Raw genomic sequence first — 26,618 nt, forward strand, 5'->3', positions numbered from 1 at the left:
ATTCTATTGGTTATGTTTTTCTGGAGAACCGTGACTAACAGACTTTGGTCCCAAGAAAGGGCTGCTGCTGTAACTAACAAATACCTAAAAATATGGAAGCAGCCTTGGAACTGGATAAAGGTAGAGGCTGGAAAAGTTTTAAAGTGTGTGCTACGAAAAGTCAGTACTTTCATGAAGGGACTTTTAAAGATGATTCTGGTGAGGACGCAGAAAGAAAAGAGGAAAGCTGAAGAGAACCGAAGACCTGTCAAAGATGCTCAACTCAATAAATGAACCAAACTTCCCTTGCTCTCTTCTACGAAATGCTTAGGGAAGTATCTGAAACCATGTACAGGGAGTATCTAGCCACCTCTATCACCCTCAGTATTCTATTACTTCTTTCCAGTCCTCCAAACACTTTAGAAAATTTTGCTTTTATTTTAGTGTTTGCAGGCCAATCAACAAAGACTGTTGTATGATATATGAATGCCAGTATATGAAAAGAAATATTAGACTTAAGAAGCAGAATTCATTATACTTAACAATTCTTGAAAAAGTGACTCCACATTACACCGTTAATTTTAAACAGTGAACTCCCCACCCTTGCTACCTTTCAATCGTTGTTCATTGATGCAGTATGTATAGGCAACTTCATTTGCCTTACACCATTTCATCAGTCCTTTCCCCTCCTGATTTCTTCTTAAGAAATCATACTCTCTTATAATACTCCCTCCTCTTATGGATTTTCCCAAAATTTTAAATAGTTCCCTTTTTTTGGCTGCCATTAGTTATTCCTCTTGGTTTTCCCAGTAACACATATCTCTATTCCACAAAACATACTCTCAAAATAAAAAATGCAGGGCTTCCCTGGTGGCGCAGTGGTTGAGAGTCCACCTGCCGATGCAGGGGACACGGGTTCATGTCCTGGTCCGGGAAGATCCCACATGCCGCAGAGCGGCTGGGCCTGTGAGCCATGGCCACTGAGCCTGCGCGTCCGGAGCCTGTGCTCCGCAACGGGAGAGGCCACAACAGTGAGAGGCCCGTGTACCACAAAAAATAAAACAATAAAAAATGCAGGGCTTCCCTGGTGGTGCAGTGGTTGAGAGTCCGCCTGCCGATGCAGGGGACACGGGTTCGTGCACCCGGTCCGGGAGGATCCCACATGCCGCGGAGCGGCTGGGCCCGTGAGCCATGGCCGCTGAGCCTGCGCGTCCGGAGCCTGTGCTCCGCAACGGGAGAGGCCACAACAGTGAAAGGCCCGCGTACCGCAAAAAAAAAAAAAATAATAAATAAAAATAAAAAATGCAAATCTCCTTTAACCCCACAATACCTATTCTAGGAATCTCTCCTACAGCAACACTGTCACAAATTTATGTGTCCTTAGCACTATGTGCCACTTTTTAAAAAATGGAAATGACTAAATTTCCACCTTTGAGAGTATGACTTAATCAATTATGGCACATTTACTCTATGAAATACTATGCAGTTATCAAAAAGGAGATTAAAAATATGTATACACTGCAGTGAAAGCATATAGAGAGGGGAAAAAAGAATACATGGTGCCTTGCATTGCACTGCAGAATAATGTTAAGGTGTATGTATGCCTAGAAAAATATCAGGAAGCATATACACCAAACTTTTAATGGTGGAGATACTCATAGGGTATAGGATCTACCGAGACCATTCTAGTTCTGCCTTGAATTATTTTATATCAAATTTGTATTAACATTGAATTGTTAAAATATCATCTTTTAACCTACACGACCTTAACAAATATATATTCATCAGGTTAAGCCTAAACCTCCTCAGAGAAAACTATTCTCTCTTATATTACTGTTTTATTTTCTTCGGCACACAATCTCTGATCATCTCGTTTGTTAAACGTCTCTCTCCCATAGAAGGTAACAGGGCAGCAGTCACGTCTGTCTTTCATTGTGTCTCACATATAGAAGGCTCTCAATAATTATTTGTCTCCAGAAACACTGAAGGGATGTGGTAATTTTCTACACAATCAAGGCAGATCTCCTGTTCTTGTTAAAGTTAACCTGTCACTGGCTCTTTACCCTTAGGAGTGTTACAGAGCCAGCACAGAGGGGATTGGTGGAAGGAAGGGAGGAAGGGAGGAAGGGAGGGAGGAAGATAAGCACCCGCTAATATACAGGGGCCACGAAAATGACACACATAAGTTTATAAAAAGGAATGGAGATGGAGGCATAAACTTTCTCAGAGTTCAGGACTTCGGTCGACTAATTACGGAAGCTAAAACCACGGCAACACACACAAAACAGTAGCAAACCAGGGAGCAGCGGCCCTGGAACTTGGCCAGGGTAGACTGCAATGTTAGATCGGCCAAGAAGGTCCAATGAACCAGGGAGAGAAATAGAAACCAGAATCCCGGAGTAAGAGCCAGGTGTCCAAAGGAAAAAGCAAACCTCTTGGAGCTGTGAAGATTCTGTAGGAACGTATGCTCTGCTCAGAGGAACAGAACAAAGTGACAGCTAACGAGAGGAGCTAACAGCTGTGTAAAAAGAGAACGCTACCTTTCCAACCAAGAACTCAATTGCGCGACCAGGAATGCTGTTGGCGCAAAACGCTGGCGTCATCTCGCAGCTCCTGAATCAAAGTTAAGAGAAAGGTGAAGCCTGGCGGGATATGGGAAACGACTGGCGGTCATCTGACACACTTCGGGCCACCTTTCCCTTCCGGCGTAGGAAATTTTAGAGTCAGATTAACAAGTCCGGAGAGAAATTTATCTTTTCTAAATAAAAGTTTGGAGGGATCTAATATAAATGCATTCTATGTTTCGCTTTTTCCTTTTTTCACACGTCCTAATATGACGTTGCCCAAACCAAAGATGGCCGCCCAGGCGCTGGGTCTTACCATTGAGAACTACCATAGAGACGGAGGCCTAGAGGAGCCCTGAGAGGATGGGGTCTGTGGGCTGGGGAAAACGCCCTATCAACCGGCTTCCGTCGGGGAAGCTCGGGGCGGGGCCGGCGCCAGCGAGTCATTGCGCTTGCGCGAAGATGGTGGAGGAGGAGAGCCTCCGCGTGGTTCGTTGTGGCGGCAGCGAGTTGAACTTCAGGAGAGCGGTGTTCTCTGCAGATTCTAAGTAAGAGGCCACCACGCGTTGCAGGCCCAGCTGAGGGGCGTGAGTCCCTGGGGGATGGAGAGAAAGAACTGTCGGGCGCGTCTGGACAAACCAGCAGGCGGTTCTGGGCTCGGGGAAGGGTCGCGCGTGCGGGAGACTGCAGGGCTAGCGGGAAGGAGCTGGTCCCCGTGTGCTGTAAGAGGACTCAGAACCCCTTAGTTCCGTAGCACCTCAGGCTGGGGCGCGCTTCCCCCGTCCCCGGACCTGCAGGTAGATTGAGGGGCCCCCGGGCGGACCCACGTATCTGGAATCGGCTCGGCGTTGGGGCGGCTGGGGAAATGGTCCGGGCACGGATTTGTACGCCACTGCTCTTGCAAGACCACGAGGAGTATCCCCTTTTCGGACCGAATCGTGAGTTGGAATTACTGTATGATTAAAGATTCTGATTTCTCCACACTTCTCTACCCCCTAAAAAGGCATTTTGGCAACGTTTTTGGAGCTCTGCGTAAAATCTGCCATTAGATTCTGTGTGGGATAAAAACACGTGTAAGCTCTGGTCCCCTTCCTCAGGAGCTCAGTGTAGCTGGAAAGCTTAACTAAACCCAGTTCATCCATTGTGTGCCCTTCGCAAGGTTCTTAATCTCTGCCTCAGTTGTCTCATCTATGAAAGGGGAATAATATTTAGTAATCTATCTCGTAGTGTTGTTGAGAGGATTAAATGCCTTAATACAATACAAATAGAGCAAGTCAATGCCTAGCACTTAATGGCTCAATATACGTCAGCTGTCTCCATCATTGCTCTATTGTCAACATCATCTAGAAGTGACACAATGTAAAAAAACGTTTTCAAGTCACTCAGGGATAGAGAGACACTTAGTGAAAACCCTTTCTATCTTAGAAAAGTAGAGGTAGTATCTTATGAAAGTTTGTATGCCCCGCAATGTCTTGCTATGGGTGTATGGCAGATAGTTATTGAATGCATGCATGACTTGAAGGAGCTTTCATCAACTGCCTTAGAGGCAAAAAAAAAATCCTTCGTCTTTACAATAAAGAGGGCTTTGTTGACACTTACCTTGTGAATCAGAGGAAGAAACTGAGGCTTCAAAAGATTGCCAAAGTTCTGCCACTTTGGACTTATATCCAGTTTCTTCCTCCAGTGTACTGTTTGTATATCTCATTCATTATACTGGGATCCATTGTATTTCACTTGATTAGTGAAAATTGATTCGTCCTACAATTCATTTTTAAGTATTTATTAGCTATGTATTGATAGCAAGCTGCGATGACAAAAACTAAGATAATTCCAGGATTGATCCTACCTTCAAGAGCTTTCAGTGTAGTGAGGAAAAGAAGATAATCAGTAACAGATGTTACATACAGTGGCAGTTTGGGATTCCATAAGAAGCAAGAGTACTTCAAACTGGAAGGATGGAGAAGGTTGATGAGGAAGTGATGTTTAGGCTAGACGTAGATAGATGGATGGTGTTTTGACTAGGGGATATGGATGGAAGGCATTCCAGATAGGGGGCACAGTATAAGCATGAGGACTGTGGTACAGTTAGCTTGTAGGAATGGTATATGAAGAGAGCTAGTGGGAAACGAGGTTCTAAAGGGAACATAGAGTCAGTTCTTGGTTGTTTGGTCCAAAGAGAGTGTATTTTTTAATTCTGCAGATAAGGTGTTGGTGGGGAGGGGTAGGCGGGACACATGATTGTGTTTCCTCAATAAAATTAATCTGAGAATTCTATAAAACTGTACAGTATGTGGTGGAGAGACGAGAGGTGGCTAGGCTAGCATATTCAAGGTGCAGTGATGGCACCGAAGGAGGAGTTACACAGTGAAAGTTTCCCTTCAGCAGTAGGATCTTGCAAAACTAACAGGAGTTTGCCCCTTCCGTGATACTGGGGGGAGGGCAACCAGGCAAAGTGAGCAACTAGAAATTGGGGCGGGGGATGGGTGTCATGTGCATAAGAAGGTCAGTATACTTGCAGCATAGGCTGAAGGTAAGTGGTGGGAGAAGAGTCTAGAACATTATAGACCAGGTATTAGAAGACTAATGCAGGCATCCAAGCAAGAAATGATTTTGGCCAGAATTAAGATAATAATGAAGATGAAGAGAAAAGACAGAGTTTTGGAGTGATTTAGCAATTAGGATTAACGAGGGGGAGATGTAGGGTTCACATGTGCCTGTTGAGTTTAAAATACCTTTAAAACAACCAGGTGGGTGTAGCAGGTGTTTAGGCAGAAATTCAGGACGGGAACTTGGTCGAGATTTAGAGATACATTTTTTCTCATATATATAGAAGCTAATAATTAAACCAGTGTTCTGGCAAATTAACAGGGTTATAATGAATTCACCAAGGACTTGAATATTATCTAAAAGCTGCCACAAGGGTTGGCTAACTTATACAAAGGGGAATAAAATATTTTTGTATTTTACCTCAAGGAGCTTATCAAAAAAGCTGAAATAGTAAATGAAACAACAGAATCGTGGAATTTTAACAGCTTTCTCTTGGTCACTAGGTCCTCTTCGAACTAGGACAAAACTCTACTCTGCCTACTTGAGTGCGTTATTATGAGAGGCAAGCAGGGAGGTGAGGTGTACATGAAAGGACCTGGCATCCCCCTATCAAGTATTACTCCCAGTCCGGCACTGTTTGCATCACACCCTATTGCCTCTCACAGTTATATGGTGCTATGTATCATAGCAGTAGGTTACTAGGGTATAGAAAACTAAAACAATGAGTCATTCTTGCCTTTTACATTTCTAAATTATCACAGAATCGATGTCCCTGACTCTAGGTGTTTTCCCCTGCAGGTCGTTCTGGATACTGCTGCTGTTACGTTACTGTAACTTATTCCTAGTCTTGCTCAGAACCCTGTAACAGGGTTCTGTTGCCTTCCTTAACTATAGCTCTTATGTCTGACTTTCAGGGCCTTCCCTGATCTAGCTCAACTCTGCTTATGGGGCTGTGTTTCCTGCTAGTGCCCATTGTGCACACTTTGCTACTTACATAGGTACATTCCCTGTCTCTCGTAGGTACCATGTTGTTATTTCCCTACTGTTTTTTGTTGCTCTTCTTTTTCTTTACCAGCCCTTAAATCATGCATCCTTCAGAACCTCATTTAAATCCTGATTCCTGCTTGAAAACATCCCTGATTTCTTACTTCACCACTTGATCAACAAAGATGATTTGAGGCCTGTGTGACAGGCATTGTGGTGGTGCTTTACATGCATCCCTGTCTGCATGGTGTAGATATTGTTATCCTCATTTTACAGAACCATTTATTGAGTGTTTGCTGTATATGCCAAGCTTGCACTTGCATGCATTGTTTCATTTAATCCTTATAATAATAACCCTGCGAGTGGAGAACAGCGAGGTTTAGAAAGGTTAGGTAAATTCTTCAACATCATTCAGCCTTGTACATAGTAAAGCTGGCATTCGAACCCATCTGTGTTTGACTTTTTAAAAATGCCTCCTTTCCTACAACACCCTGTTTCTGTTATTATTTGAAGTAAGTAAACACACAGTTCCTCCCCTCAAGGAGGGGAAGTTCTCTCATAACACTGTGCAGAAAGTGCTGGGATAGAGTTAAGCCCTGCACCTTGCAGAAGCATGTTAGGACTGGTGCTGATCTGGAATAAGATGAGGGAAGGCTTCCGGTGGAAAGACCCCTGAGCTGAATCTTAAAGAAGTAGTCAGAAAGAAAGCGTTCTCAGTAGATAGCAGAATGTGCAAGTGTGGAGAGTGTTTTCTCTAGAGGTTTGCATTCAGACAGTTAAAGTCATTATTCCCTGCTGAGGAGCAAGGAGAGAGGGAATTGCTTTCCACTGGGGAAGAATATCAGAATCAATTAGGGGGAGTTTTCTTGGCAAACAGCAGTGCCCCCTCACCCACCAACATCTCCAGGAAACACTGCCTAAAGGACTTGATGCTAATGGGGAGCAGGGGAGAGCGAGGGGGTCGTTGGAGTTTTGAGCCACTTAACCTACTGTTCAAGTGAAAAAGTATTTCCAGTCAGACTGGAGTCAAACATAGGAATTTGGATTATATCCTGAAGGCAGTGAGAAAACACTGAAGGAGTTTCATTTAATTTTATCTTTATTTAAGGAAGTAATATGCTCAAGTTTGTAAAATTAGTCTGGTGTGAGTATGAAAGGTTGAATCAAAGGGCCACACCTGCAGACTGTAGGAAGCCCTTAAGAGTGGTCCAGACAGGAGATGGCAAGAACTAGGGTACTCATGGGAATGGAGAGGAGGGTCCAACCAAAGGGGAATCCATGTACCTCGGTTGCTTTGTTGCTTGTACTTTGTTGATCTTATAAACAGTTGAACACAACGATGGCCCCTGGTTACAGCACTTAAAAGATGCATCCCGATTTTAGAGAGGTGAACATGTGAAAATCAAGTGTCTTAAAAATGATAAAATAGGGTAGTAGCAACCCCAGTCAGCATTAGAAGATTTACCCTTATGATTATTTTGTAATAATTTTTTTACTGGTTCATTTTATCTAAATAGTTTATAAAACCTTTGAAGAGGGCTTCCCTGCTGGCACAGTGGTTGAGGGTCCACCTGCCGATGCGGGGGACACGGGTTTGTGCCCCGGTCCGGGAGGATCCCACATGCCGTGGAACGGCTGGGCCTGTGAGCCATGGCCACTGAGCCTGCGCGTCTGGAGCCTGTGCTCCGCAACGGGAGAGGCCACAACAGTGAGAGGCCCACGTACCGCAAAAAAAAAAAAAAAAAAACTTTTGAAGATCAGGCATATTCTGTTTGACAAACTGGATTGGACATTGAAAATCGAAGATAAATAGGGCCTCTGCCCTATAGAAGCATATGGCCAGATAAGGGAGATGGATATTTACATAAATGAGACATTTCAACATAGTTTGAAAGTACCCAGATCAAATCATGCATTGGGTACTTTGGGAGCACAGAGAAGAGGTCCGGCCTAAGGATTCTGTGGTTTGTACATTCTATGGTATATGAGAAAGCACCATGTTAGACACGTACGCTGCCAGATGTAATAGGCACAGAGCAAACGTTTTTTATTTGATGCTAGAAGATTTGCAGTTCTGAGCTTTGTCTTATGGTTATATCTATTATGAAAAAAGTTAAACAAATATTACCCCAGTTTAACCACAGTTAATAATTTAGTAGCTTCTGATATATGGAAGAAAGCCACAAATCCAGAAAAGCAAAGTCAGCTTTTCAGGAGTAAGAAGAACTGTCATAAAGTTTTTATACTTTGCTATCTAAGAGACCTCACTGACTAGAGAGAATATTTGACTTCGTATTTGTAGGCTGGTGTCTGTGCAATGAATGATGGAGAGTTGGAGGACAGGGGAAGACGCTGCTGTTAGTAGAACCACCGCAGAATAATAGCTGATAGTGAAGGCGTAGCACAGTGTCTGCATCCATTAGTGAACAGGCAGCTTGGTTAGGTTGGCTGTTTTTGCAGGATGATTCCATACAGCCTCTGCCCCTGGAACAGGTCAGAGGTATGACTTTGGCATCATTGATCTACTTTCAGAATTCGTGAACTAAACGACCTCAGATGTCCCCATAGGCTTAAGCAGCACAATTTGAATATACAGTTCTTAAACTATTATTTTGAAAGAAATCTCTGTTGCATGTTATAGCTTTGGTTTTTGTTTTGTTTTTCATGGACAATAAAAAGATTATGCTGTCTATACAGTATGTGAATCTTATTTTTCTCTCTTATTTCCAGGTATGTCTTCTGTGTCTCTGGAGACTTTATTAAAGTTTATAGCACAGCTACAGAAGAATGTGTACATATATTGCAAGGGCACAGAAATCTGGTGACTGGAATCCAGCTCAACCCCAAGAACCATCTACAGGTGTTAATTTACAGTCAAATATTTTAATATCGGCTTTATTGTTGCAAGAAAATTTTGAATTGAATTTGGCTGAGAAGCTTTCTAGGTGATGATCAGGGAAATACCTATTTTGATTTTCTGATTTAGTATAGTTTTCACTTATTTTTAATTATTAAAATAGGGTCACAGCCTAGAACTACATTGTTCATGGTGTATTCTGTGAATCATTTGTTCACAGGATGCTAATAGGTGTTACTTGAAAGAAGGGGTTCTTGTTTGTATAGTTTCTGAAATTCAGGATTTGGCACAGTTAAATGAATTTCTTGATTATAGGTCTTCTCAAGTCCTTTATATGCATGGTGAATATCCGGAAGGGGTATATTGTCTTGGGCGTTTCTCAAATTTATTTGACCTCTGAACTCTTTGGTTTCTGGAATGCATCTTTGAGGTACTGATTTTGTAGATATATTTCTTTACAGACGAGGCTCTTTAGTGTTAATGCAGATGTCACCGAATCTTAGGGCCAGTATCTAGACAAGAAGAAGGGATTCTTCAGTCAGTGGATCAACCAGTTAATCTCAGAACAAACTTGGGGATCTAGTGGAGCCTGGACCTTCCCACTCTCCCCACAAAACAGCCCTTGCTTTTCAGAAATCAACAATAAAATGGTCATTTTAATTTGTTCTTAAGTGTCAGCAAAGCTGCTAGAGAGTAATCTCAAAAATACTTGCTCTAGGGCTTCCGTGGTGGCGCAGTGGTTGACAGTCCGCCTGCCGATGCAGGGGACACGGGTTTGTGCCCCGGTCCGGGAAGATCCCACATGCCACGGAGCGGCTGGGCCCACGAGCCATGGCCGCTGGGCCTGCGCATCCGAAGCCTGTGCTCCGCAACGGGAGAGGCCCGCGTACCGCAAAAAAAAAAAAAAAAAAACTTGCTCTAGTTTTTGATCAAGTTCCCCTTTTCTGGATTAGTCTCAGCCAACTTGACAGTTACTGCTTAATTTAAGAATGGATTTGCATTGCCATTCACTGTGTTGTCATAAAAGAAGTAGGGCATAAAGTAACACTAACACTGATCTTTTCTTTCTAAAATTAAATGAGCTACTCTTGAAAATCATAGTTAAGTAGCTCTTCTGCAGGGTTCAAGCACACATTTTGTCCTTGCTGTCCTCTGAGGACTTGAGAAAAGAGGTTATGGTTATGTGTACCATTTGAATGTTTTTTGTAGCAGAAAAGAAAATTAAAATTGGAATTTGTGAAGTCTGTATTACCAGGTTTAACAGCAGGCTTGGTTGAGGTGAAGGGGTGGGTGCCAGAGATTCTGTGGACTCTGAACTCACAGTATTTGTGTATAACCATTGTCTTATAGTGATTCTGTTTGCCTTGTTATATTTTACTGATCTGTGTTCATGATTCATGTTATATGTAATAATGCTGGTGTATATTTTTTACCTAATATAATTCTTTTGCTTGAATAGATATTTTCTTACTCCATTTTTTATTTCAATTCTGTGATTCTGTGTCCTCCCTGGAAGAAATTGCCACTTTTTTTAAATTGAAGTAGAGTTGATTCACAATATTATATTAGTTTCAGATGTACAGTATGGTGATTCTTCAGTAGTGGAGATTAAACTCCATTTAAAGTTATTACAAAATAATGGCTGTATTTACATGCACTATACAATATATCCGTGTTGCTTATCTGTTTTATACGTAGTAGTTTGTGTCTCTTAATTCTGTACCCCTATCTTACCTCTCCCCCTTTTCTCTCCCCACTGGTATCCACTAGTTTGTTTTCAGTATCTGTGAGTCTGTTTCTGTTTTGTTATATATATTCATTTGTTTTATTTTTTAGATTCCACATATAAGTGATAAGATGCAGTATTTGTTTGTCTTTCCCTTTGTCTTATTTCACTAAGCATAATACTCCTAGGTCCATCCATATTGTTGCAAATGACAGAATTTTATTCTTTTTTATGGCTGAGTGTATATATCACATCACATCTTCTTTATCCCTTCATCTGTTGGTGGACACTTAGGTTGCTTACATGTCTTGGCTATTGTAAATAATGCTACTGTGAACATTGAGGTACATGTATCTTTTCAAATTACTGTTTTTATTTTTTCAGGTATATACACAGGAGTTGAATTGCTGGATCACATTGTAGTTCTGTTTTTAGTTTTTTGAGGAACCTCCATACTGTTTTGCAGTAGTGGGTGCACCAGCAGTGTACAGGGTTCCCTTTTCACCACATCTTCACCAACATTTGTTATTTGTAGACTTTTTGATGATAACCCTTCTGAGAGGTGTGAGGTGATATCTAATTGTGATTTTAATTTGCATTTCTCTAATAGCGATGTTGAGCATCTTTTCATGTGCCTGTTAGCCGTCTGTATATCTTCTTTGGAAAAATGTTCAGTTCTCCTGCCTATTTTTTAATCAGGTTGTTTATCTTTTTTTTCTTTAGGTTGTTTATCTTTCTGATGTCAAGTTGTATGGATTATTTATGTATTTTAGAAATTAATCCCTTGTCAGTCATAGCATTTGCAAATATTTTCTTCCATTCAATATGTTGTCTTTCTGTTTTGTCTGTGGTTTCCTAGCTGTACACAGCTTTTAAGTTTAATTAGGTCCCATATGTTTATTTTTGCTTTTATTTCTTTTGCCTTAGGAGACAGATCAAAAAATATGTATTGCTACGATTGACGTCAAAGGGTGTTCTGCCTGTCATCTCTTCTAGGAGTTTTATGGTTTTCAGTCTGACATTTATATCTTTAATCCATTTTGAGTTTATTTTTGTATATAGTGTGAGGAAATGTTCTAATCTCAATCTTATATATGTAGCTGTCCAGTTTTTCCAGCACCACTTATGGAAGAGACTGTCTTTTCTCCTATGACTGTCTTGCCTCCTTTGTTGTATATTAATTGTCCATAAGTATGTGGATTTATTTCTGGGCTCTCTATTCTGTTCCATTGATCTGTGTTGTGTTTTTGTGCCAGTATAATCCTGTTTTGATTACTATGGCTTTGTAGTATAGTCTGAAGTAAGGGAGCATGATATCTCCAGCGTTGTTCTTTTTTCTCAAGATTGCTTTCATAATTTGGGGTCTTTTGTGGTTCCATACAAATTTTGAGATTATTTGTCCCAGTTCTGTTGAAAATGTCATGGGTATTTTGATAGGGATTGCATTAAATCTGTAGATTGCTTTGAGTAGTTTGGACATTTTAACAATATTAATTCTTCCAATCCAGGAACATGGGGTATCTTTCCATTTCATTGTATCATCTTTGGTTTTCTTCTCAGTGTTTTATTGTTTTCAGAGTATAGATCTTACACTTCTTGGTTAAGTTTATTTGTAGATATTTTATTCTTTTTGATGTGATTTTAAATGGGATTGTTTTTTCTTCTGTTTCTGGTAGTTCATTATTAGTGTACAGAAAAGCAACAGATTTCTGTATATTAATCTTGTATCCTGCAACTTTACTGAATTCACTTATTAGTTCTAATAGTTTTTCAGTGGAGACTTCAGGGTTTTCTGTTTGGGTTCATCTTGTTTGGGACCCTCTGTGCTTCCTATACCTGGATATCTGTTTCCTTCTTCAGGATTGGGACATTTTCAGCCATAATTTCATCAAATACATTTTAGACCCCATTCTCTCTCTCTTCTCCTTCTGGGACCCCTATAATGTGCCCTATGTTGTGAATGTTGGTACTCTTGATGTTATCCCAGAGATCTCTGAGTTGTTCTTGCTTTCTTTTTCTTTCCTTCTTTCCTTCTTTCTTTACTCTTTTTGTTCTTCTGTTTGGGTGATTTCCATTATTCTCTCTTCCAGATTACTTGTACATTCTGAATCACTTAGTCTGCTGTTAATTCCTTCTAGTGTGTTTTTCATTCTAGTTATTGTATTCTTCAGTTCTGAGTGGGTGTTTTTGTGTGTTTTTCCCTCTAGTTCCTTGTTTAAATTCTCACTGTGTTCATCTATTCTTTTCCCTAATTCAGTTAGCATTCTTATTACTAATGAATTCTTTATCTGGTAGATTGTTTATTTCTGTTTCATTAATTTTTTCAGGGGTTTTCTTCTCTTTCTTTTGAGACCAGTTCCTCTGTATTCTCATTTTGCTTAACTTTCTCTGTATCTGTGAATTTAGATGAACTGGTTAATTATCCCAGTCTTGAAGGGGTATCCTTATGTGGGAGCATCCCTGTGCAGTCTGCATGTGCTCAGTGCCTTTGGTAAGAGAGCTGGCTTTGACATGAACTACAAGTCACATCTTTCCTTGGGGTGTGCTGGCAGCTGTCACCTTGGTTAGAGGTGGGGCTAGAGATGGAGGTGCTAGGTTGCTTCTGTGTTCCACAGCCAAGCTCTCTCCCCAGTCACGGCAGGCCTCTCTCCAATGTGGAGCTGTGTCATGAAGTAAGCAGGGCTGGAGCGTATACTGGAGCGGTCACAGGAAACCAGGCAGCCACTAAGGCAGTCTTCAATCTACCCTCTTCCTCAGGAGCAAGCCCACATGTGTGCTCTCCTCTTGAGTGGAATACAGGCTTCCCACTGCCCTACTGTTAGTCCCAGCAGCACTTCAGCCAAGGGAACTTCTCTTCCCTGTGTCAGACCCTAGGACTGGAGCACCCAGTATGTGACTCAAACCGCTCACTCAGTCCGCAGGGCAGATCTCTGCCCATGTAATCTCCTTTGTCCTCTGTGTTCCTTCGCAGTGGGACAGGTCCCAACCTGATTGCTTCTTTTCCCTGCCTACCTCATTCCATGTGGATCTTTGTTACAGCCTTGGTTGTATAGGACTCTTTCTGACAGTTTCCAGTTAGTTTTCAGTGAGAATTGTTCCACATGTAGATGTATTTTTGATGTGTTCGTGGTGGGAGGTGAATTCCACGTCCTCCTACTCTACCATCTTTCTTTCAAAAAACTCAGAATTTTAAGTAAAGTGTTTTCACAGTAACAGCAACGAAAAACTCCAGTGTGACTTTAGTAAAATTCAGTCTTGTGGGACAAAAATAAAAACATGCTACAAAAGCATTCTGTTGGTACCAACGTATGGCCCACAGACCAGTGCCACAAACTGTTGGTTACAGGTCTGCAATGAGATAAGTATAGAAATTGAGTGTCTAAAACTTTAGGGCACTTTGACATTGCCACAGCATCCAAGTACATAATAACTTAAGTTGTATTTTACAAAAATATTGGTCCATGATGGGTTGGAAACTTTTCTTTTTAAAAAGGACATTCTCAGATCATTTGAGAGACACTCCTTTGATACCAATGTAAGATAAAAGCTGTTCTGCTGATAAAGGACTGGGCTCTAGGAAAATAGCAACAAGCTCTCAAGTGCTTTTCATAACTCAATACCTTACCATCTCCCTCTTGAAGACAGAGGGTTGACCTTTTCCTTTATTTTAATTAAAACTTGAAATTGATAGGTCTGCTTTCTACAAAGAGCTGTGATAAGATTTTTTATTTTGCAAAAACAATATAAATAAATGATTTCACCTCCTTAAAGCTGATAATGAATTAATGAACAGGCAATGCCTTCTGTATCAGCAGTTAAGTTACTTGATATCTTCATGTAGTTCTTTTTTTTAATCAGTTTTGTACTATTTTTACCCTTCTAGCTATATTCGTGTTCCTTTGACAGCACGATTAAACTGTGGGACTATACAGATGGCATTTTGATAAAGGTACGTGGATTGAGCTTCATTTTCATTATGTGAAGAGGAATGGCAACATAATTTAATGACAGACATATTATTTATTGAATACTTCCTTAAGGCCCAACCTTTTAGATAGCCTTCCTAAACAAATCATAAAATTCACTCACCATAAAAGAAACGATAAATTTGACTATATAACATTTTAAACCTTTTTAACCAAAAAATGAGCAATGAAACTGAAAGAAAATATTTACAAGAGCTATTATCCCTAATATACAAAAAATTACCAAAAACCAATAAGGAAAGACTAATGACCCAATGGGAAAAAAATTGGTATAAAGTAAGAATATGTAATACACAGAAAAGAAATAACAAATAGCCAATAAACATGAAAAGATGCTTAACCTTGTTAATAATTAAATGTAAATTAATAGATAACACAGGATTTTTCCCTGTCACTTTATCCAAATTGCAGATTGAAAAAAATATAGCGATAAAGTGTAGAGAAATAGACATTTTTGTACACAGTCAATGAGAATGAAACTGAATAAATACCTTTTGCTCCAGCAATTTCACCTTTAGGAATCTCTTGTTGAAATAATGGCAGGTATATGTAGTTCTTAAAACATTGTTCATGGTAGAAAAAAAAAATTGAGTATAATCTTGAGGTCAGTTAAAATTTGATAGTCATTCAATAGAATACTGTGAAACCATTGATAAGAAACAGGTAGATTTATACATGTATTAACTTAAAAGGTTATTCAACGGATATGTATTGAGTGTCTCCGTAGGCCGGGTTTTCTTCTGATGTTCACAATATAGCAGTGAGCAAAATGGATAAAAAAAAAATCCCGCCTGTTATGGAACTTAGGGGGGTACACAGAATGAACAATATGGTGCTTTTTATCTTTCAGACTTTCATAGTTGGATGTAAACTTCATGCCCTTTTTACTCTTGACTGTGCTGAGGATTCTGTCTTCGTTATAATAAATAAAGAAAAACCAGGTATAGTATAATTAATTTTTTTATACATTTATAGATAGCATTGAGTGGCTCTTTACGTTTTACAGTGTCTCAAATTTAACATTTTGGTTTTAGTGTGAAGTTAAGTTTTTGGAGTTGGCTTTTAAATTGGTTTCATCACTATTGCATTCATTTTGGGGAGGCTTTGTATTATTTCTGAAATATTGATGAGGGAATGATTACTTAATAAATGGCTGTGATAGTGGACAGCTAACTCCAATTTTAAAGCTGTTTTGAGCTATATGTGTCTTCCTACTGACCTTAAATCTGTCATTCTTAAGCATCACTATTACTTTACCCATCACTGAACACCCATTCGTTGAACTTGAATCTGGAGGAAATGGTATAGAAAACAGGTGATTAGGAACTAATAGTGTGGCTAAATTATTATTATATTTTCATTATCATTGGAACATTATTCCATTGAAACTGCCATGTTTCAGAGCATTTAAGGATTTCTAGAATATCTTCAGTGGTTACAAATAATTGTCCTTTAGCAGTAAATTTAATACATTTAACATTGACATGAAGGATATATCCAAAGAATTTTTCTAATCTCAGACTTCAAGAATGCCAGTCCCCCCTGTGTTGTCCTCCTTAAAATAGAGTTGTATTCAGAATTCAAAGTACAGGCCAGCTTTAAACTGGTTACTGGGCAGTCAGCTAGATTGGCTCACAGCTCATTAGCTAAGTGAATCCTTTGAGTGGGGAGCCAGGGGGCCGTTGGCTTGGTTTTTGTTGGGGGTTCTGGTAGTGGTTTTTTTGTTTGGAGTTCGGGGAGTTTTGTTGTTTGTTTTGCTAAAACAGATTTACAGATTGTTATATCATGGACTTTTAAGTAAGTTGAGAATAGTTAAAACTGTGAAGCCAAATCTTTTTTAGCTAAAAGTCGTTTGGTGCCAACTCTGTTAATGAGTAATATTTTTATCTATCAAAAATGTGACATGAGGGCTTCCCCGGTGGCGCAGTGGTTGAGAGTCCGCCTGCCAATGCAGGGGACGCAGGTTCGTGCCCTGGTCCGGAAGGATCCCACATGCCCCAGAGCGGCTGGGCCCGTGAGCCGTGGCCGCTGGGCTTGCGCATCCGGAGCCTGTGCTCCGCAACGGGAGAGGCCACAGCAATGAGAGACCCGCGTACCGCAAAAAAAAAAAAAGTGACATGAAAGAATAAAAGCTGTAAGTTTAGATTTCTGATGTGGCCCATAAACCATCTCTAAGGGACATTCCAAAAAATGTTTTGGAAATGGCAGTGTATTTCTTAAAATAATTAAGTTGCCTTACCAGATGACTATTTTAAAGTAGCACTTTTCAGTATTTAGGTTCTGTTCTGTATATAAAAATGTGAATTCTTTTTTTTTTTTTTAGGGAGTTTTTTATTTTTTGTAAATTTATTTCTTTTTGGCTGCATTGGGTCCTTTTTTTTTTTTTTAATGTTTGGCTGTGTTGGGTCTTTATTGCTGTGCACAGGCTTTCTCTGGTTGCGGCGAGCAGGGGCTACTTTTTGTTTGGTGCATGGGCTCTAGGCGCACGGACTTCAGTAGTTGTGGCACGCAGGCTCAGTAGTTGTGGCTCACAGGCTCTAGAGCGCAAGCTCAGTAGTTGTGGCGCATGGGCTTAGTTGCTCTGCAGCATGTGGGATCTTCCTGGACCAGGGCTCAAACCCATATCCCCTGCATTAGCAGGTGGATTCTTAACCACTGCACCACCAGGGAAGCCCTGTGCATTTTTAATGTCTGTCTAAATGCTTACTAAAAATTCATGTTTCTAAACTCCCTGACTGACAATTGATTCACTAGGTCTGAGATTTGGTCTAGGAATCTGCATTTTTTGTGTCTCCCCAGGTGGTTCTGCTCATCACTCTAGTTTGGTAGCCACTCCCCATACACACTGCATGATTCATCAGTTGGAGGGGTAGTTGCCAATAACAGTAATGAAAGTTTTTATCCATATCAGTAGGACAAGTGATTCTTAACACTGACTACACATTACAGTCACTCCAAGGAACTTAAAATATCAGATTCTCTGTGGTGGGGCCTGTCTGTTTATTTAAGTATTCCTGCAGTTGAGTCTAATGTGCAAGCCAGTATAGAAAACTGTAGATCTAAAATAAGTCTCACTCAGATCTAAAGTCATTAGCCTTTTGGAGTTAACTGGAAACTTCAAATGCTGTAATGTAATCGGAATTCTGTTCATGGTGGAATCTAGTGTTACTGTTCAGTACTCGGCACATCGTGGGCACTCAGCCTGTGAAAATCTAGTTACTATATAAAAATGTGAATAAGGCTAAAAAAGATTCCCTGTGACTGGCATCTCAAAATATATATTAACATATCCTTCTTTATTTGTTTCATCTTTGCTCCACAGTCCAAAACCAGAGTTTCTGATAGAAATTTGTATAAATCATACTGAAATATGCTTCTCTGGTTTACAAACAAATGAACCTTTTATTTACACATTATCTTATATGGTGTCATTTCTTGACTGTAATTAATGTATTCACCAGCTAATTAAACATTTACCATGTACCAAATACTGTTCTGGTTGCAGAGAACTAAACAGACATTAAGCTTACTAGATCAGTCATATAATACAATAAGATGACAGGTGTTCTAGAGAAAAATAAGGCAGGGGACGGGAATAGGCCACACTGGAAGAATACATATTAAATAAGTGATCAGGGGAGGTCCTGGGAGAAAGAAGAATACACTGTGCAGCTGTGTTGGAGAAGCATATTCTAGAGCATTCCTGCCGTGTTTGAGGAATAGCAGGGAGGATGGATTGGAGTGAGCCTAAGTAGAATGGATAATGTAGAGCATTGTACGCAATTAGAAGGACTCTGACTTTTACTCTGAATAGACAAAAAACCATTGAAGGTTTTTGAGCAAATGAGGGACATGATCTGACTTAGTAGTAATAGAACACTGACTTCTGTGTTGAGAAGAGACTGAAGAGGTCCAAGGGTGGGCGTAGGAAGAGCTGTTAAGAGATCACTATTCCTAACACTTAGGATATGAAGCAGGATCATGGCTTTAGGCTAGGTGGTAGCGGCAGAGGTGGTGAGAATTTATTGAATCTTGGATGTCTTTTGAAGATAGAGCCAGCAGAGTTTGCTGCTGGTTTGATGTGGGGCATGAGAGAGAAGTCAAAGGTGACTCAAGGATTAAGTCTGAGCAACTAGGTAAATTGTGGTGCCATTTCCTCCAGTGGGCAGTGGGGGAAGACTAAGTTCAGAAAGGAAAATAAGAGTTCAGAATTTAGGCATGTAAAGTTTGAGATGACTGAAAAGGCTAGAAGAATTGAGTTCAGAGTATATAATAAGCAGGCTGGAAAACAAAAAATGGTAGATCAGTGTATTATAAAGTCTAGGAGGATAAGGAAATAGCATAGTGAAATATAGCTGTTTCCCCTTAAGGAGAAATTTTTTAGATGGAATGCAAAGAGAAGAGCATGCCAGTTCTACAGAAAAGGAGATTTATTCTATGAATGTGTGGCAAGCCCATAGCATTTCTGAAAGCTCTCAGATGGTTTGTTGCTTTTGGCTGCTCAGTTCACCAATGTATCATATTCCATCTCCATCTTAAAGCTCATCTCAGTACTTTGGGGTTTTTTTGTTTCTTTTTTTTCGTTTCAGTACTTTGGAAAGCAGTATGCACCAGTAAAACCAGTTGTTTTCTATTTCTACATATATGAAGCGTGTGTGTGTGTGTGTGTGTATGAGTTGTGGAATTAGCCCTCCAGTTAAAACTTGTATATTCAAATGAAGAGCACAACTTGTTCAGATAGCCTAGAATTATGATCTTAGCATCAAATTAACTTTGGAGTACTAATTAACAGTTTTATATGAACAAATGCACATCTTCACTTTCTCTAGAGAAGCTTTATATTAATATAGCTGCCTTTGGCTAGATGTATTTCAGCTGGTTTCAGTGAAACTACCAAAATCATCAAGTCAGGAAATAGAAGCTAAGGAGCTCTCCTTTGTTTTGGATTATATAAACCAGTCACCCAAGTGCATTGCCTTTGGAAATGAGGTAAAATTTGCTTTGTTGGTTTTCTTTTTTGTACATAAAATCTCTTTCCTGCAGTCTTTCCTCTGAGAATTTTATGTTACAGTGATTTAATATTGCCTTGAGTTACAATATTTTTGTTAGTAACTAAGAAATCTGTCTTACTACTTTAGCATGTGTTTGTAGCATAGATTTTTTTAGGACTACCTAATTTTGTAGATTGTGTCTTTTTGCTCTTGTAAACTGTATAATTTTCCCAAAAGAAATCAGTGTTTTGGCATTTGTACTGTACTTCTTAGCCTGTACCATGTAGAAGCCACTTAAATGCTTTGATTATAGATATGTGTCTTTTGAAAATATGACCTCCATGTCTATAAATAACACACCCTTATAGAAAATTTTGAAATTACAGCAAAATATAATGAAGAAATTAAATCTCACCAGTGGTAATATTTGAGGAATTTTTTCTAGACTTTTTCCTAAATGTATAAAATAGCTTTTCTCAAATTGAATAGTTATGAGGGTTTTATCTTTTTTCTTCACTTAACACTGCAGCATGAGTGTGTACTTAAATGTTCATCAGAAATAGTGACTGTATGATGTTCATACCATGACTTATTTAGCCATCCCTTGTTAATAATCACGTAAGTTATTAAAATCAAGTACCATCAAAAGCCCCTATATATCATTGTGGTAGGCCGTTTCTTTAGTCTTAAGTTTTGTAGCATTATTTTGGCTTTGTTCTGAAAAGGTTTAATTTCTTAGAGTAGAGAAAACACTTGAACATTATAAACATCATTATTCTTTAGCATCATAGTCGTCAGTTAAATACAAATTAAAACCACAGCGAGATACCACTTCACGTCCACTAGAACAGATAAAATTAAAGAATGACAGTACTGAGTGGTGGAAAGATATGGGGCAAAGTTAAACATATGCCTTTACTGTGACCCAGCAGTTCCACTCCTAGGTAGAGAAATGAAAACACGACCACAAAATGACATGCACAAGAATAATTAATACTCATAATAGCTCCAAAATGGAAAAACCCAAGTGTTCATCAATAAGAGAGTAAACAATTTATGATACATATGCATTCATTAGGATGCTGCTTCACAATAAAAAGGAACTAATGATACACATAAGAGTGTGGGTGAATCTCAAAAAGGTGATGTTGAGCTACAGTCCAGACATGAAACGTATTTACCATTCTGGTTGTATTCTGTTATAGAAAAGGCAGAGAAGTAATCTACGGTGATAGAAATCAATAGTTGCTGACAGGGGTGGGAGCATTGGGGAATGACTGGAAAGAGGAACAACGGAGCATTCCTGAGGCGAAGAAAATGTCCTAAATCTTGATTGTGATGGTCGTTACATGGTTATACCCATGTCAAACATTGCATTCTGTGGTGTATAAATTATGCCTTAATAGAAAAAGTTTAATCATTATACTTAGAGAGTCTGGTTTTAGGATTTAGGACCGACTTCCATCTTTTAATTTTCTATGATTATTGTAAATGTAAGAGTATCCTTTCCATAGTTAAACTGTAATATGGGTTGGCCAAGGAGTTCATTTGGGTTTTTCTGTAACATCTTACGGAAAAACCCGAATGAACTCTTTGGCCAACTCAGTATATCATTTCATACTAATGTACTCTCAGTCTCCAAAAGTTTATTGTTCCCATGTTAACTTTTATGATAATATTTCTTCTTAAAGGGTGTTGACTATTTTTGTGAATGTTATCTTCTCTTTGAAATACCAGGGAGAGTATGTTGCTGCAGTACGGGACTTTTACTTGTCGGTTTATTTTTTCAAAAAGAAAACAACATCAAGGTAAGAATTCCTTTTTGATGGCTTTATTTTATTTACTCAAGAGTTCATTAAAATTTTATTCATCCTTATACCTGCGACCCAAAGCTGTTTCATGTTACAAGTAATTGTGAAACCACAAGATGAGGTAGAGTTTTTAACCCACAGTGGGTTAAAATCATTAGTCACAAAATCCTAGGGAGCTTTTCCCCCCAAAACCACTTTCACACTTAGATTCTGCTGTGTATACTTGATGTCAAAATTGGATGTGGTTTGAAAAGTTTTCCCTAGGTGATCCACATTGTCATTTTATGGCTGTAGGAATCAATATAGGCTTTGGTATAATCTGGGTTTAAAATGAGTCAGATTAGTCCATTGAACCTCACTACACTTCAAATTAACATGTATTTTAAATGGCAATAATTTCTACCTAATAGAGTTGTAAGGATGAATGAGATAACGTATTTAAAGAAACTAGTGCTAAGCATGAGTAGTCACTCTTCAAATTACACTGTCCCCTCTCGCCTTTTACCCTGCCAAGATTAACATTTGTTTTCCTTTGCAGTATAAGGATCCTGACATCTTTGGACACATTAACCAGTTGTCTCAGATATAATTTCTCAGGCTTGCCCATACTTCATGCTAAAAACTTAGCTTTAACGAGAAATTCAAACAAACTTTGCCCAGGCAGAAAACTATAAAAAGAACTGTCTGTTCTCTATTTCACTCTCAGTGGCCTCCATAGACAAGTTATGGTAGAATGTTATTCACATGAAGTTTATATTGTGTGTTAATAAATGTTTACAAAACAAAATTCTTGATTCTTGGTCATGATTTTTCTTAAAAATCATGCATTTATGTTCAGTGAATTCTGAGAGCTCACCAGTTTGGGTTGATAAGGGTGGGACCTCCATTTTGCCTAACTACATCACTTACCAAGCCTTTAATAATCAAGGGAAAATATTTTTCTTCTAGGTTTACTTTATCATCATCAAGAAATAAGAAACATGCTAAGAACAATTTTACATGTGTAGCATGTCACCCGAAGGAAGACTGCATAGCAACTGGTCACAGGGATGGCAAAATTCGTCTTTGGTCAGTTAACTCTTGAAGAGCTTGGCAATTATTTATTTATTTTACATTAGTCCTGCAGAAAAGGTATACCTGGGTGCAGGGAAAAGGATAGAACTGAAAAGCCACAGCTGATAGTAGAGATGATGCTTTGCTGGCATCCTTCCTTTCTTTTACTACTGTACTCTTCATTGCATAGACTTACTATTTTAGGACTTCAACCCTTGTCCCTAGGAGTAAATCCATTTTGTCCTTAATCATTTAATTGAAGAGAACTTTTTGTCAGCCTTTAAGTAAAAAAGAGAGAGTAACAGTGAATATTGAACTAGTAGAATACTATGATGGCCTATTGTTTGCAGAAGTGACTGGTTTAGAAATAGAAAGTACTTTTTGCACATTAAGACCAGTAAACTTGATAAACATATGCCTTTGGCCAAATTAAGAATTTTGGTTTTCTCCAATAGGAGGAATTTTGATGATGAAAAGAAATACACATACACATGTTTACATTGGCACCATGATTTGGTTATGGATTTGGCTTTTTCAGTGACAGGTAAGTACAAGTTTAAGACTTAAAATGAACTTTTAAAGTATGTGAACCAAGTATTTTAATTCACTCTACTTAAAGTTTGAAAGATTTAGAATTGCATGGGCCAAATGAATTTTTTTAAGCACTTGTATATCACCCCTTTGTTTTGGGCTTTGCTCAGCACAATGCCATATGCTTAAGTTTTCAAAGCTCTTCAGAGTATCAAAGTGTACACCTATCATAAAGTCTCTTGTTAATATAAACCTATTTAAATTATATTCCTTTTCTTTTTTTATTGTATGTGCACGTAGCTAAGTGCTTGTTGTCCATAAGTATAGCTACAGTTTATCAGGAGCAAATGACTCTGCTGATGCTTTATATCCATTATCTCATTTAATCCTTGACTCTGAAAACAGGCATCATTATTCTCATTTTACAGATGATGGAAGTGAAATTTGTAGTTGAGAACTAACTTGCCTAAGGTCACGTGTCTCGTAAGTGGGATTTGGACCTAGGTCTAATTCGAAAGTTTGTTTTTAACTGTAAGATGGCCACATTCACTATTTTAAGTTAATTCAAATCTTTGTTCCATTTAAGCTGCATGAGAGTGGCTGTAATGCGTAAAAATACCTCCCTGGAAATAGGATGACCTTCAACAGAAATTTGGAGAAGTACATTTTGTCTTTGGTTACCGTTAGCATCCCCACACGTATGTGGTGAAAATTATGTCAGTACATTTTGACTGGTCCTTAAGGGGGTGGGGGAGGGGAGGTGCTAGATGCTCCAGAAGTTTACGTGCCCAGAGAAAGTAGTGGTTCTTCTTCCTGTAGGTCTTCCCAGAGACTGGCAGGACAAGTCTTAGTACCATTTGCTCTAGATTCCTACAGGCTTACTTGGGTTTAACTCAGTGGAGCCTCAGGAAGCAGGAGGCATCTTCAGCCTACTTATGCTTTTGATTCTGGGGATCAGTGATTGGTATATGGGGGTGGGACCCAACCTGACATACTTAGAGTAGTACAACAGGAGTACAGCTGTGACATATGGGAACGAAGAACAGAAGAATGAAGAGGGTGTTAACCCTATGGATAAAAGACATCGGCTACTCTTATCTTCACCCTCCTCCCCACCAAAAATACAAATGAGTATGTTTGTGGCATTGTGTGTACATATGTCTGTAATGTTTCAGGCAGTGTTGTTATTCTCTCCTGACCTAAGGTGGTTTCTTCTGCCCTTCCTGATCAGTTTCTTTTTCTCTGCTGTGGCCCCTGCCCAAAGGCCAAGACCCGTTGATGTATATTGTCACTGGGACTTTTCTCTATTTTGTTGCCCTTACCTATCTTGTCCACCTCCTCTCACACTAGTTATTAGTCACAGCTTTCTGTGATGGCCTTACTTATTACCCTTAAGTCCTGGGACATTCAGGATTGGCCTTCTCAGGTGGGGTTTGGGGAAGAAGGAATAGTTAGATTAGTTGGCACTCAAAAAAGAGAATACCAAGTGCCTCTATTGTGAGCCATGGCTTTCATATAGGAAGTACTGCAGATCATCTTGGCTATTAGAGAGTTGAATTCTTGATGTTATTTTTTAAATCATGTGAGTATTTGTGAGAAGTAATATAGTACATGGTTGTCAGTGAATGTATAGGTATGAGAGAGTTAATAGAAGAAAATTAGTTGTCTGTGTAAATGAACTACAAATTATAGGGTTTTTGAGAGCTGTTTATAAGTTAAGGCAAATGTTAACAGTATAAACTGTTTTGGCTCTGCTTTGAGCGCAGTCATGCTGTCTGTGAGCATCTAATTTATTGTTTACTTCTTTCTGATTCTTAAGCCTTTCTTATTTCAGTGCTCTAGGACCTCAAGTTAATGTTGGATAAAAGTGGTATTGGTGTTCCCAACATGGGGAAAGTTTTCAGTGTTTTACCACTAAAATATTTGCTATAGATTATCTGTAAGTATTCTTGATGAAATTTTAAAGGTCTCATCAATTCCTAGGTTACTGAGAGTTTTTATCATGGGTCTAGAATTCTATCTTTTACTTTTTCTGCATCTGTTAAGATACTGATGATCTATTTCCCTTTTTTCTGTAAGTAGAATTCATTACATTGGTTTATTTTTCAAATGTTAAAATAACCTCACATGCTTAGAATAAATTTTACCCTGCAGTGATGTCTTATCTTTTTAATATATCATTGGATTCAGCTTGCTGATACTTCATTTGGTAGTTTTCATCTGTTATGAAATTGGCTTGTAGTTTTCTTAATGATGTGCTAGTTTTGGTGCAGAATTATGCTGGTCTTCAAAACAAATTGGGAAGTGTTCTTTCTTTTTTGTTACCTGGAAGAGTGTAAAACTGGTTTATTTCTTAAATGTTTGGAAAAGTTTACTAGTGAAGCCAGCTGGGCCTGGAGGATGTTTGTTTCATCCAGTTTTTCTAGTTATTGGCAGAAGAATTTGTCAGCAACAAAGTAGTCACATGTTACTGGAAAGGAAAAATCCCTGAACCAGTGATCTTTAAATCTTTTGTCTTGCAAGTGTATTAAAAGATATAAAGACACTTGTTTGCGTGTTTTTTTAAATAGTTTATTTCTCTAACATAGGAAAAATCAAAACATCGATTATATCTTCCTGTTTTTTCCCCCAAACACTGTCCTTTTCATTTCTTTGGGTGGATGAGAAGGCAGCAGTCTGCTGAGTGGTGGCCGTGAGTCTGTCCTCGTAGAGTGGCGAGAGGCAGCAGAGAAGAATAAGGAGTTCCTCCCCCGTTTAGGAGCTACTATTGAACATATCTCAGTGTCTCCAGCAGGGGATCTCTTCTGTACTTCACACTCCGATAACAGTAAGTCTCAGTTTGTTGTCATGAGGAAATACAGTTTGTGTAATGTCATAAATTAGGTAGCATCTGTAGGAGATGGAAAATAAGAGACTTCAAACTAAGAGTAGCATAGGATTTAACGAGCATTTTTTTCTCTTCCATTTCTCCTCTTTCCTCCACCCCTCTTGCCCCAAGATGCCACCTGAATACAACATTTCCAGAGTTGTTTTTATGAAAGTGTAGGGCTAAGTGTATTTGGTTATTGTTTTGCCACTTATATTTAAAAATCTTTTCATGTGGAATGATTGGGGGAATAAAGGAGGTTTTCATAATATAATGGCATTCTCGAAAGAATGCTCTGAGGTTTTCCTTTGGTACAGCCATCGTCTCAGCGTGGGAGTCCTGTGGATTCTGACAGAAATGGAGCAGTCTTCTGATTCCTCCCCAGCATTTGGTCATCCTGTTACACCTCAGCTTGGATGTAAATCCCTTGCCCATTGCCTCCTTTCCCTTCAAAAGAGAGCATAACTGAGCAATCCATTAGTGCAGTGACTCATTTCAAAGTAAACAACCGTCTCTTTTGGGGCATATAAGTTTCTGAATTAACACTTCTAATGTATTCATAGTCACAGTAGAAAACTTAGAGACTCCAACAGAAAAAGCCCTCATCCCCACCCCTAGTTTTTCTGTTAAATCACAAAATATATTCCTAATTTTCCAGTAACGCTCCAAGAAATTGAACATACTCAATTGTTTTGTATTCTGGTATATTTCAGAATGATATAA

The 26,618-nt window shown here is 39.1% G+C and overlaps 1 protein-coding gene across 1 annotated transcript in view; it reads left to right on the forward strand.

Moving 5' to 3' along the window:
- Positions 1-3,005: 3,005 nt before the first annotated feature.
- WDR75 (WD repeat domain 75) overlaps positions 3,006-26,618 on the forward strand; it is a gene marked incomplete at its 5' end in the record, with an annotated part of 41,786 nt that continues 18,173 nt past the window's right edge. The window contains 9 exons of the mRNA XM_082841740.1: positions 3,006-3,091; positions 8,805-8,934; positions 14,541-14,606; positions 15,494-15,584; positions 19,508-19,632; positions 21,372-21,442; positions 22,394-22,513; positions 22,954-23,042; positions 25,698-25,856. Of these exons, the coding sequence (XP_082697866.1) occupies positions 3,006-3,091; positions 8,805-8,934; positions 14,541-14,606; positions 15,494-15,584; positions 19,508-19,632; positions 21,372-21,442; positions 22,394-22,513; positions 22,954-23,042; positions 25,698-25,856 (937 nt within the window). The remainder of the gene's footprint in view (positions 3,092-8,804; positions 8,935-14,540; positions 14,607-15,493; positions 15,585-19,507; positions 19,633-21,371; positions 21,443-22,393; positions 22,514-22,953; positions 23,043-25,697; positions 25,857-26,618) is intronic.

This window comes from Leucopleurus acutus (assembly GCF_964270905.1).
Source record: "Leucopleurus acutus genome assembly, chromosome: 6".
In the NCBI taxonomy this organism is placed as follows: Eukaryota; Metazoa; Chordata; class Mammalia; order Artiodactyla; family Delphinidae; genus Leucopleurus; species Leucopleurus acutus.